General features: G+C 40.7%; 1 protein-coding gene across 1 annotated transcript in view; it reads right to left on the bottom strand.

Moving 5' to 3' along the window:
* Nucleotides 1-397: 397 nt before the first annotated feature.
* LOC310863515 (choline/ethanolaminephosphotransferase 1-like) overlaps nucleotides 398-14,124 on the bottom strand; it is a 30,400-nt gene continuing 16,673 nt past the window's right edge. Inside the window, exons 6-10 of the mRNA XM_083771917.1 lie at nucleotides 13,771-13,855; nucleotides 12,919-13,050; nucleotides 11,857-12,015; nucleotides 4,705-4,830; nucleotides 398-1,048 (exon numbers count right to left, since the gene is read on the bottom strand). Coding sequence (XP_083628043.1) covers nucleotides 923-1,048; nucleotides 4,705-4,830; nucleotides 11,857-12,015; nucleotides 12,919-13,050; nucleotides 13,771-13,855 — 628 coding nt within the window. The 3' untranslated portion in view covers nucleotides 398-922. The remainder of the gene's footprint in view (nucleotides 1,049-4,704; nucleotides 4,831-11,856; nucleotides 12,016-12,918; nucleotides 13,051-13,770; nucleotides 13,856-14,124) is intronic.

Here is a 14,124-nt window from a genome sequence, read left to right as displayed (position 1 = left end):
TACGAGCTTGTAGGTCTGCTATTTTTTGAAGAATCGTGAAAATGTGGCGAAAATCTTTGATTATATTCTTTCAGAGCAAACTCAAAGTCTCAAATCTTTGCTTCTGGGGGTTCACTGGAACAGCATATTTTCAGATGGAGGTCGGTGGGCAATTACATATTATCATTTTTGGGGTCATTGACATGAAATATTGAGCACCACTGATATAGAAACAGATATTTCAGAAAACTGTCATGATTTAGACATTTTTAACCCATTCTGACCGGGCACCCATTTTGGGTATTGAAAAATAGCAGATCTACAAGCTCATATCGCGGCACTCTGTGACGCACTATGAGCTTGTAGATCTGCTATTTTTCAATAGCTAAAGTATAAAATAATGCTTAAAACACCAAAAGGGGTCCCCGTTCAGAATGGGTTCAAATGAATAATTTGAAACGATAACAAGCAGAACTGTCGTGACTGCTCGTTTTCTCCCACAAACTAACACATCTACAAGTTATGAACACGAGTGGAATCTGATCTCAGGTCAGAATGGGTTAATCAGACCAGTGTGTGTCCAGTGGAAACCTCATATGAATCTGATCTCAGGTCAGAATGGGTTAAAATGTCGATGTCAGGCCAAAATGGGTTAAAAACTAAAGAAAAAAGGCTTATATCGACCCGTCCCTATTCACTAAATATAAACATAAACCATAATGGGTCGATCACTATGACGAAGCCTATAGATTAGATCAAAGGGTGAAGCCTATAGATTAGATCAAAGGGTGAAGCCTATAGATTAGATCAAAGGGTGAAGCCTATAGATTAGATCAAAGGGTGAAGCCTATAGATTAGATCAAAGGGTGAGCGGGTAGAAGGTGATTGGTGGCTCGGGTTCCTCATTGTAGCGCGGCGGCGCTGGCCGTGTGGGTCGGGTTCCTCATTGTAGCGCGGCGGCGCTGGTCGGGGACAAGGGCTTGATTCTGAAGACGCAGATGTGGAGGTGGGAGGCGATCTGGTTGCACACGCTCACACAGTACCGGAGCAGGTCGAAGAAGGACATGATCTGCACGGGAGGAGAAGAAAGAGAAGAAGGAGATGATCTGCACGGGAGGAGAAGACAGAGAAGAAGGACATGATCTGCACGGGAGGAGAAGAAAGAGAAGAAGGAGATGATCTGCACTGGAGAGGAGAAGAAAGAGAAGAAGGAGATGATCTGCACTGGAGAGGAGAAGAAAGAGAAGAAGGAGATGATCTGCACTGAGGAGAAGACAGAGAAGAAGGAGATGATCTGCACTGAGGAGAAGAAAGAGAAGAAGGAGATGATCTGCACTGAGGAGAAGAAAGAGAAGAAGGAGATGATCTGCACTGAGGAGAAGAAAGAGAAGAAGGAGATGATCTGCACTGGAGAGGAGAAGACAGAGAAGAAGGAGATGATCTGCACTGAGGAGAAGAAAGAGAAGAAGGAGATGATCTGCACTGAGGAGGAGAAAGAGAAGAAGGAGATGATCTGCACTGGAGGAGAAGAAAGAGAAGGAGATGATCTGCACGGGAGGAGAAGACAGAGAAGAAGGAGATGATCTGCACTGAGGAGAAGAAAGAGAAGAAGGAGATGATCTGCACTGAGGAGAAGAAAGAGAAGAAGGAGATGATCTGCACTGAGGAGAAGAAAGAGAAGAAGGAGATGATCTGCACGGGAGGAGAAGAAAGAGAAGAAGGAGATGATCTGCACTGAGGAGAAGACAGAGAAGAAGGAGATGATCTGCACGGGAGGAGAAGAAAGAGAAGAAGGAGATGATCTGCACTGGAGAGAAGAAAGAGAAGAAGGAGATGATCTGCACTGAGGAGAAGAAAGAGAAGAAGGAGATGATCTGCACGGGAGGAGAAGACAGAGAAGAAGGAGATGATCTGAAGAAGAGGAGAAGAAAGAGAAGAAGGAGATGATCTGCACTGAGGAGAAGAAAGAGAAGGAGATGATCTGAAGAAGAGGAGAAGAAAGAGAAGAAGGAGATGATCTGAAGAAGAGGAGAAGAAAGAGAAGAAGGAGATGATCTGCACTGAGGAGAAGAAAGAGAAGAAGGACATGATCTGAAGAAGAGGAGAAGAAAGAGAAGAAGGAGATGATCTGCACTGAGGAGAAGAAAGAGAAGAAGGAGATGATCTGCACTGAGGAGAAGAAAGAGAAGAAGGAGATGATCTGCACGGGAGGAGAAGACAGAGAAGAAGGAGATGATCTGCACTGAGGAGAAGAAAGAGAAGAAGGAGATGATCTGCACTGAGGAGAAGAAAGAGAAGAAGGACATGATCTGCACTGAGGAGAAGAAAGAGAAGAAGGAGATGATCTGCACGGGAGGAGAAGACAGAGAAGAAGGAGATGATCTGCACTGAGGAGAAGAAAGTGAAGAAGGAGATGATCTGCACGGGAGGAGAAGACAGAGAAGAAGGAGATGATCTGCACTGAGGAGAAGAAAGAGAAGAAGGAGATGATCTGCACGGGAGGAGAAGAAAGAGAAGAAGGAGATGATCTGCACGGGAGGAGAAGAAAGAGAAGAAGGAGATGATCTGCACGGGAGGAGAAGAAAGAGAAGAAGGAGATGATCTGCACGGGAGGAGAAGAAAGAGAAGAAGGAGATGATCTGCACGGGAGGAGAAGAAAGAGAAGAAGGAGATGATCTGCACTGAGGAGAAGAAAGAGAAGAAGGAGATGATCTGCACTGAGGAGAAGAAAGAGAAGAAGGAGATGATCTGCACTGAGGAGAAGAAAGAGAAGAAGGAGATGATCTGCACTGGAGGAGAAGAAAGAGAAGAAGGAGATGATCTGCACTGAGGAGAAGAAAGAGAAGAAGGAGATGATCTGCACTGAGGAGAAGAAAGAGAAGAAGACAACAAGAAGAAACGCACTATGCAGAGTGACTTGCAATAATAATAATAATAATAAAACATTTTTTGTATAGCACCTTTCATGACATGAAATGCAGCTCAAAGTGCTTTACAGAACAATGGAGAATAAAAGAAAAGCAAGGCAACGACATTAAAAAACAAGCAGTAATGCAATACAGTGAGGACATGAATAACAAAAAATAAAAGATCACTTAAAAGCAGTGTTGTAGAAGTGGGTCTTGAGCTGAGCTTTAACAATGTCTACAGAGGCTGCCTGACGAAGGTACAGTGGGAGCTTGTTCCATGCCGTCGGCCCGTAGAACCAAAAAGCTGCTTCCCCGTATTTTGTAGTTGCCATTTTTTTTTAGGCAAAGCGAGCAGGCCAGCGGTGGAAGACCTTAGGGGGCGGTTTGGGACATATTTAGGCAGGCAGTCATGTAGGTAGGAAGGTGCGAGACCATTGAAAGCAAGGTAAAACATACTAGCCTACTGTACATATACAGTAGAGTACAGTACAGACAGTGTAGTGCCTCAGTAAACAGTGAACCTATAGCGCCAGTCTAAACCAGGGCTTTTCAACCGTTACCATTTGATGAGATTTTGCCTTTCAGACGCAAAACTAAAGAATATTTTGTTGTCGTGGATCAAAATAACAATTCTTCTTAAGTTAGTACATTCTCTAATTGTGTAGACTTTTTGTAAATGAAGTAAGTAAGTAGAGTAGAGTTGCTGGCCGCCTTAATTAAATTAATGCGGGTGTTAGAGGGTTAATTAAATGAATGCGGGTGTTAGAGGGTTAAACCAAGCAGTGTTAATTAATTAAATTAATGCGGGTGTTAGAGGGTTAAAGCAGTGTTAATTAATTAAATTAATGCGGGTGTTAGAGGGTTAAAGCAGTGTTAATTAATTAAATTAATGCGGGTGTTAGAGGGTTAAAGCAGTGTTAATTAATTAAATTAATGCGGGTGTTAGAGGGTTAAAGCAGTGTTAATTAATTAAATTAATGCGGGTGTTAGAGGGTTAAAGCAGTGTTAATTAATTAAATTAATGTGGGTGTTAGAGGGTCTTAATCCATATATGCAGATCTAGTGTGTCAGACCATGCATAGCATGGCTATCCAGGGTTTGATGAGGTCAGTGTCGTGATCTTCATATATGGAGAATGATCCAGGTGATGATAGTCAGCCTCCATATATGGAGATCTGCATGTGTTGTACCAGTGCGGTTTAATTTGTGACTCGCGTCACGGAAACCACACTGGACTCTCACAACATTATATTGACATATATATTGACATTCCCATATATGGGCTTAATATTAACTAACTATATTAACCCATTTTGGTGTCAGCATCATGTCGTGCTTTAGCTATTGAAAAATAGCAGATCTACAAGCTCATATAGCGCGCCACCGAGTGGCGCGCTATATGAGCTTGTAGGTCTGCTATTTTCCTGGCGGAAAACTGTCAGGATGTAGGAGACATTTTTAGAATCTGATCTCATTTCAAAATGGGTTAACTAACCAAAATTATGACCAGTATCTGGTCCACAGCACCAGATACTGATCAATAAAACTGATACTGATCAATAAAACTGTTGAACCACTCACCAGGGCAGTCCACAGCACCAGATACTGATCAATAAAACTGATACTGATCAATAAAACTGTTGAACCACTCACCAGGGCAGTCCACAGCACCAGATACTGATCAATAAAACTGATACTGATCAATAAAACTGTTGAACCACTCACCAGGGCAGTCCACAGCACCAGATACTGATCAATAAAACTGATACTGATCCATAAAACTGATACTGATCAATAAAACTGTTGAACCACTCACCAGGGCAGTCCACAGCACCAGGTACTCATCAATAAAGCTGTTGAAATACTGATCCAGGAACAGCAGGCCCGGGCCCATGAACGCCACGTCATGGAGATGCATCTCACTCTTTGTCATATGAGCGACCTATGGAGATAATACATATTTAGACCTATGACCTATGACCTATGGAGATAATACATATTTAGACCTATGACCTCTGACCTATGGAGATAATACATATTTAGACCTATGACCTATGGAGATAATACATATTTAGACCTATGACCTATGACCTACATATTTAGACCTATGACCTATGACCTATGGAGATAATACATATTTAGACCTATGACCTATGACCTATGGAGATAATACATATTTAGACCTATGACCTATGGAGATAATACATATTTAGACCTATGACCTATGGAGATAATACATATTTAGACCTATGACCTATGACCTATGGAGATAATACATATTTAGACCTATGACCTATGACCTATGGAGATAATACATATTTAGACCTATGACCTATGACCTATGGAGATGATACATATTTAGACCTATGACCTATGGAGATAATACATATTTAGACCTATGACCTATGACGATGATACATATTTAGACCTATGACCTATGGAGATAATACATATTTAGACCTATGACCTATGACCTATGGAGATTAGAGATGCTCCGATCAGGTTTTTTGGGGCCGATCACCGATCACTGGAAACAGTATAGGCCGATACCGATATTGCCGATACCGACCGATCACAGCGTCGTGAAATCCATATTTTTTTCCATTGTGTAGCATATATACTTACTGTAGTTTCTACTGTACTCTTCTTTCACATCATTGACATTGTAAGTATAAAAATTAGGAGATGAGAAAGTTTTTTTGCAAGCTGAGGCAACGTGCAATATTTCACTCTAGACTCTCTTAGAGACAACTTGGAGGTTACAGAGTAAACTGTAGAGACTCAAAATGCAGTGGTTCCCAAAGCTGGGTCCGTGGACCCCCAAGGGTCCTTGAGGGAGTTCCAGGGGGTCCCCAGCTAAAAGGATAGTTTGGAACCAAATGGACACGTCAGGGTTAACATTGATTTTACAATATAATTTGGGGTCTCGGAGATAGAAGTGGCATTAAATGGGGGTTCGTAGTCAAACTGGGGGTCCTTGAAATTAAACTGGTGGAGAAATTTGAGAATCACTGCTACAATCTTCTTATGGGGGTCCCTGGCATATCTTTTCAAATGGGGGTCCGTGGGCTGGTGATCAGTGTCAATTTGGGGGTCCTTGACGTGAAAAGGTTTGGGAACCACTGTCTTAGAGACAACTTGGAGAGCAAACTGTAGCTTTCTTCTTTCATCAAATACAAAAATATAATAATAACATACCGTACATGTTCAGTGCACGGACACAGACAACTGAACATTTCACTGTACAGACTAAAATAAAAAGCAGGCTGCTAGTGTTAGCACTTGTATACTGTATAGGATCGCTGATCGTTAGCTTAGTGCTTAGATTAGCGTGTAGCTACTGATTCAACCCACTGATTGAACTTCATCTCCGCCTTTAATCTAAGTATTTTTTTTATTGACAACGTGAACGAACCCCGACACCAGCGCTGCAAAAATAGACAGATCTACAAGCTCTCAACGCGTAGCGAACTGCGCTGCAGAAACAGGCAGGACGCGATGCCTTGAGAGCCTGTGTGGCTCTCATTGAGAGATGAGTCGGTCACGAACGAATCAAAAGAACTAGTTCTTTTTGGTGAACGAAACCGATCCGGTCACTTCCGTGAACGATCCGTTCAAAATGCAAATGACGGGGAATCGCCCGGCTGCTCTTCTCATTCAGTGCGAGGCTGCGAGCCGGAGGGTGCAGGGCGGGGCCGTGCTCTCCGTCTCCAGGGCTCCCACACACTTCTCCGGGGAGGAGGGGGAGCACTGGGCAGGCTAGGCTACATGTTGCTGTGGCTAAAAACACTCACCAGCCAGTGGTTGTGATGTTAGCTTCAAGCTAACAAGCCAGGCTTGCATCTGCTTGTCCGTTCCAACTTCACTTCATCTCCACCTGTAACTTATTTCTCAAGCTCTCAACAGCGACCGGAGCTGCAAAAACAGGCGCCCCCTTAAAGGAGACTTGCCACTGTCCCACTGTCTGTTTTGATCGGGCATTTTGATCGGCAATTTTGATTTATTTTGAGAATCCGATCCGATCCGATACAGGCATGATCGGCCGATCATGATCGGTGGCCGATCGATCGGCGCATCTCTAATGGAGATAATACATATTTAGACCTATGACCTATGACCTATGACCTATGGAGATAATACATATTTAGACCTATGACCTATGACCTATGGAGATAATACATATTTAGACCTATGACCTATGACCTATGGAGATGATACATATTTAGACCTATGACCTATGACCTACGGAGATAATACATATTTAGACCTATGACCTATGACCTATGGAGATAATACATATTTAGACCTATGACCTATGGAGATAATACATATTTAGTGTCATATGAGTGACCTATGGAGATAATACATATTTAGACCTATGACCTATGACCTATGACCTATGGAGATAATACATATTTAGACCTAAGACCTATGACCTATGGAGATAATACATATTTAGTGTCATATGAGTGACCTATGGAGATAATACATATTTAGTGTCATAGCGACCTACTGTATGGAGATAATACATATTTAGTGTCATATGAGTGACCTACTGTATGGAGATAATACATATTTAGTGTCATATGAGTGACCTACTGTATGGAGATAATACATATTTAGTGTCATAGTGACCTACTGTATGGAGATAATACATATTTAGTGTCATAGTGACCTACTGTATGGAGATAATACATATTTAGTGTCATATGAGTGACCTACTGTATGGAGATAATACATATTTAGTGTCATATGAGTGACCTACTGTATGGAGATAATACATATTTAGTGTCATAGTGACCTACTGTATGGAGATAATACATAGTTAGTGTCATAGTGACCTACTGTATGGAGATAATACATATTTAGTGTCATAGTGACCTACTGTATGGAGATAATACATATTTAGTGTCATAGTGACCTACTGTATGGAGATAATACATATTTAGTGTCATAGTGACCTACTGTATGGAGATAATACATATTTAGTGTCATAGTGACCTACTGTATGGAGATAATACATATTTAGTGTCATAGTGACCTACTGTATGGAGATAATACATATTTAGTGTCATAGTGACCTACTGTATGGAGATAATACATATTTAGTGTCATATGAGTGACCTACTGTATGGAGATAATACATATTTAGTGTCATAGTGACCTACTGTATGGAGATAATACATATTTAGTGTCATAGTGACCTACTGTATGGAGATAATACATATTTAGTGTCATAGTGACCTACTGTATGGAGATAATACATATTTAGTGTCATAGTGACCTACTGTATGGAGATAATACATATTTAGTGTCATAGTGACCTACTGTATGGAGATAATACATATTTAGTGTCATAGTGACCTACTGTATGGAGATAATACATATTTAGTGTCATAGTGACCTACTGTATGGAGATAATACATATTTAGTGTCATAGTGACCTACTGTATGGAGATAATACATATTTAGTGTCATAGTGACCTACTGTATGGAGATAATACATATTTAGTGTCATAGTGACCTACTGTATGGAGATAATACATATTTAGTGTCATATGAGTGACCTACTGTATGGAGATAATACATATTTAGTGTCATATGAGTGACCTACTGTATGGAGATAATACATATTTAGTGTCATAGTGACCTACTGTATGGAGATAATACATATTTAGTGTCATAGTGACCTACTGTATGGAGATAATACATATTTAGTGTCATAGTGACCTACTGTATGGAGATAATACATATTTAGTGTCATAGTGACCTACTGTATGGAGATAATACATATTTAGTGTCATAGTGACCTACTGTATGGAGATAATACATATTTAGTGTCATAGTGACCTACTGTATGGAGATAATACATATTTAGTGTCATAGTGACCTACTGTATGGAGATAATACATATTTAGTGTCATAGTGACCTACTGTATGGAGATAATACATATTTAGTGTCATAGTGACCTACTGTATGGAGATAATACATATTTAGTGTCATAGTGACCTACTGTATGGAGATAATACATATTTAGTGTCATAGTGACCTACTGTATGGAGATAATACATATTTAGTGTCATAGTGACCTACTGTATGGAGATAATACATATTTAGTGTCATAGTGACCTACTGTATGGAGATAATACATATTTAGTGTCATAGTGACCTACTGTATGGAGATAATACATATTTAGTGTCATAGTGACCTACTGTATGGAGATAATACATATTTAGTGTCATAGTGACCTACTGTATGGAGATAATACATATTTAGTGTCATAGTGACCTACTGTATGGAGATAATACATATTTAGTGTCATAGTGACCTACTGTATGGAGATAATACATATTTAGTGTCATAGTGACCTACTGTATGGAGATAATACATATTTAGTGTCATATGAGTGACCTACTGTATGGAGATAATACATATTTAGTGTCATAGTGACCTACTGTATGGAGATAATACATATTTAGTGTCATATGAGTGACCTACTGTATGGAGATAATACATATTTAGTGTCATATGAGTGACCTACTGTATGGAGATAATACATATTTAGTGTCATATGAGTGACCTACTGTATGGAGATAATACATATTTAGTGTCATAGTGACCTACTGTATGGAGATAATACATATTTAGTGTCATATGAGTGACCTACTGTATGGAGATAATACATATTTAGTGTCATAGTGACCTACTGTATGGAGATAATACATATTTAGTGTCATATGAGTGACCTACTGTATGGAGATAATACATATTTAGTGTCATATGAGTGACCTACTGTATGGAGATAATACATATTTAGTGTCATAGTGACCTACTGTATGGAGATAATACATATTTAGTGTCATATGAGTGACCTACTGTATGGAGATAATACATATTTAGTGTCATAGTGACCTACTGTATGGAGATAATACATATTTAGTGTCATATGAGTGACCTACTGTATGGATATAATACATATTTAGTGTCATAGTGACCTACTGTATGGAGATAATACATATTTAGTGTCATAGTGACCTACTGTATGGAGATAATACATATTTAGTGTCATAGTGACCTACTGTATGGAGATAATACATATTTAGTGTCATAGTGACCTACTGTATGGAGATAATACATATTTAGTGTCATAGTGACCTACTGTATGGAGATAATACATATTTAGTGTCATAGTGACCTACTGTATGGAGATAATACATATTTAGTGTCATAGCGACCTACTGTATGGAGATAATACATATTTAGTGTCATAGTGACCTACTGTATGGAGATAATACATATTTAGTGTCATAGTGACCTACTGTATGGAGATAATACATATTTAGTGTCATATGAGTGACCTACTGTATGGAGATAATACATATTTAGTGTCATAGTGACCTACTGTATGGAGATAATACATATTTAGTGTCATAGTGACCTACTGTATGGAGATAATACATATTTAGTGTCATAGTGACCTACTGTATGGAGATAATACATATTTAGTGTCATAGTGACCTACTGTATGGAGATAATACATATTTAGTGTCATATGAGTGACCTACTGTATGGAGATAATACATATTTAGTGTCATATGAGTGACCTACTGTATGGAGATAATACATATTTAGTGTCATATGAGTGACCTACTGTATGGAGATAATACATATTTAGTGTCATAGTGACCTACTGTATGGAGATAATACATATTTAGTGTCATATGAGTGACCTACTGTATGGAGATAATACATATTTAGTGTCATAGTGACCTACTGTATGGAGATAATACATATTTAGTGTCATATGAGTGACCTACTGTATGGAGATAATACATATTTAGTGTCATATGAGTGACCTACTGTATGGAGATAATACATATTTAGTGTCATAGTGACCTATGGATCAGATAATACATATTTAGTGTCATATGAGTGACCTATGGATCAGATAATACATATTTAGTGTCATAGTGACCTATGGATCAGATAATACATACTTAGTGTCACGTACAAACTTATCATGCAGGTTCACTGTCATGTATACAGTATGCGTTGTGCCAATACATATTCAGTGTAATTGTGCATACTGAGTACAATTAGAATTGGTTCCCGTTCAAAACCCACATTATTATGGAGGGGTCCCCAGACGATGTGCTTAACCGTCTTCCTGCCATTGCCGAAGCCCTTCGGCAATCAAAGCCTCAATTTGATAATACACCTTGCTGCCATTGCCGTAGCCCTTCGGCAATTATACTTTTATAGTGCATATGATCGATCGAGCCATAATGCTACTCACGTTAGCCGGTTAGCTAGCAATGTTGTTAGCACTGCACTGGATCGTTCAGATTAGATCGCGGTCGCCATAAGAATCCATTCTATCCGTTTCTTTCAATCGCCTGTATCTCCTATTCCTTGTCCCAGATGGCATTTTTGGTCAAACCAGCGTTTCTTTGACGGCACAGAGCCGACGTTGTGCAGTGCTATATGTACCGGCATTGATTCGATTATGTAAACAAAGGTTGTCTTGGCAACGTAAAGCTGGCAGGGATAAGCTCACTTCCGGTTGAGGCAAAATGTGGCTTTTCAAAATAAGAGCTCAAATTAAAAAAATGCTGGCATGAATTAGGTCCTAATTTCTCAATAAATGGCAGCAGTAAAAGGGTTAATGTGCAACATTCTTTTCTCAACAAACCAAGATACAGTACACAAGATACAGTACACAAGATAAGTGTATACAGGGTATTCTGCACATTTCTTAAGTTACAATTTAAATACTTTTAATAGAATATGGGCAAACAACAGCTCACAGTGCAAGGCGCGAGGCGTTGTGAGCTATTGTAGTAGTTTGTAGTTTGGCTATTTTTCCCAATATGCATCTGTGGAATCGAGTCAAACTAAAGGTAATGGCTACAATTCAGGGCGGGGGGTCCCCAGTGTGTGTGTGTGTGTGTGTGTGTGGCACTTACAACTAATTTGTTGGTGATTTTAGCGGAGACGAAGCCAAAGGACAGGATGTAAACACAGGGGTGTTTCTCAAAGAGCTGCACGGCTGACTTCTTGTATATCATCAGAGCCAGAACGATGACGGAGCCGATGTGGAGCACGGGGGACAGCACGCTGGTGCCCTGAGAGACCACAGGTTATATTACACAGAACACAGGGGACAGCAGAGACCACAGGTTATATTACACAGAACACAGGGGACAGCAGAGACCACAGGTTATATTACACAGAACACAGGGGACACAGGGGACAGCACACAGGGGACAGCACACAGGGGACACAGGGGACAGCACACAGGGGACAGCACACAGGGGACACAGGGGACAGCACACAGGGGACAGCACACAGGGGACAGCACACAGGGGACACAGGGGACAGCACACAGGGGACACAGGGGACAGCACACAGGGGACAGCACACAGGGGACAGCACACAGGGGACAGCACACAGGGGACACAGGGGACAGCACACAGGGGACACAGGGGACAGCACACAGGGGACAGCACACATGTCATTTTATCAACTAAAACAGTGGTTTTCAACCCTTTTCATATCTCAAGGCCCATTATTTATTCTGCATTTGAGCCACGGACCTCCATTTTAATGAGATTTGGACTTGCAGACCACAAACTAAAGAATATGTCCACATTTTCATGCTGTATTGATGTTGGTACCACAGGAGAGATAACAGGCAAAGATCAAAATAAGAAAAATAAATAAACATTTTCTTTTCAACATTGTCTCCATTATGAATATATAAGCTCTGTGGGGAAAAACAATAATCATTGCATTAGGTCTTTCAAGCATTAACCCATTCTGACCGGGCACCCATTTAGTGTTAGCATCATGTTATGCTTTAGCTATTGAAAAATAGCAGACCTACAAGCTCGTATCGCGCCACCGAGTGGCGCGATACGAGCTTGTAGGTCTGCTATTTTTGAAAGAAAATCGAAGAACGACTGACATTTTTTTAAATCTGATCTCAGGTCAGAATGGGTTAAATCATGCAGCGTTCATGTACTCACTGCGATGGTGGATCCATTTTTGCCCACGCCTCCGGTGAAAATAACGCTGAAGTAGTTGGTGCAGGTGAATATGGCCCCTACAAACGTGCAGACCGCCGGAAGCAGTTTCATCTGGACATTTAGAACAGGAATCTATGGAAGATGCACCGGAGATCACAATACAAATGAGTTCAAACCATAGACTGTAAAAAAAATATGGACAAAGTGTTCCCCGGGTCTAACATGGACGTAAAATGAAGCCTGTTATTCCTGCACTGTAAGTCGCCATCTTTCTAGATCCGTTTGGGCCCAGCTGGCCATTGGCTGGCTCCGTTTTGGCCCAGCTGAGCCATTGGCTGGCCCAGACAACGAGGCGGGACTTCCCCCCTTCTTCTCCGTTGGTCTTTATTTTGACTCGAGTGGGAGGGGAATCCCGTTCATAGACTGTAACGGTAGCCACGCCCCTCAGAACATACGCGACTTTATGGTCATTTTTTAAATAAATGGGACCCTAATTTTCCAAAAAGAATATTATGACATGAGAAATGAGACTTTAAACTAGTGACTGGAAGCAGAAAGTATTCATGACCATGTTTATTAAGGTAATACAGTCTAGGTGAAGTTGGGCCCAAATACATGGACTTCTATGGAGCTATGGGGTTTTTTGGGCCCAATGACAGCGCCACAACAGGCCATTATATGAACTTTCATTTCCTTAGTGGCTTCACAAAATATCTGTCTGACTGCCCCCCCAGGTTCAAACTCAGAATGATTTAACAACCACATCACTTCATTTCAAGAACCCATCTTCATATCCTATCGTACAATTTAGGGCATTTAGCCGATGGTGAATTAGTCAGCATTGTGAATTACCGCGGTCTGCCAGAAAGCGGATCCTCCCACGGCAGCCAGCAAATAGGTGATCATAATGAAGATCTGCACCTCTGTCACATCGATGCTGAGAGAGAGAGAGAGAGAGAGAGAGAGAGAGAGAGAAGCAGATCAGACCTCTACCTCTGTCACATCGATGCTGAGAGAGAGAGAGAGAAGAGAGAGAGAGAGAGAGAGAGAGAGAGAGAGAGAGAGAGAGAGAGAGAGAGAGAGAAGCAGATCAGATCTCTACCTCTGTCACATTGATGCTGAGAGAGAGAGAGAGAGAGAGGAGAGAGAGAGAGAGAGAGAGAGAGAGAGAAGAGAGAGAGAGAGAGAGAGAGAGAGAAGAGAGAG

Source organism: Protomyctophum parallelum (genome assembly GCF_964188405.1).
Source record: "Protomyctophum parallelum genome assembly, chromosome: 8".
NCBI lineage: Eukaryota > Metazoa > Chordata > Actinopteri > Myctophiformes > Myctophidae > Protomyctophum > Protomyctophum parallelum.
The sequence above is the reverse complement of the archived record's forward strand: the minus strand, read 5'-3'. Positions and strand labels throughout refer to the sequence as shown.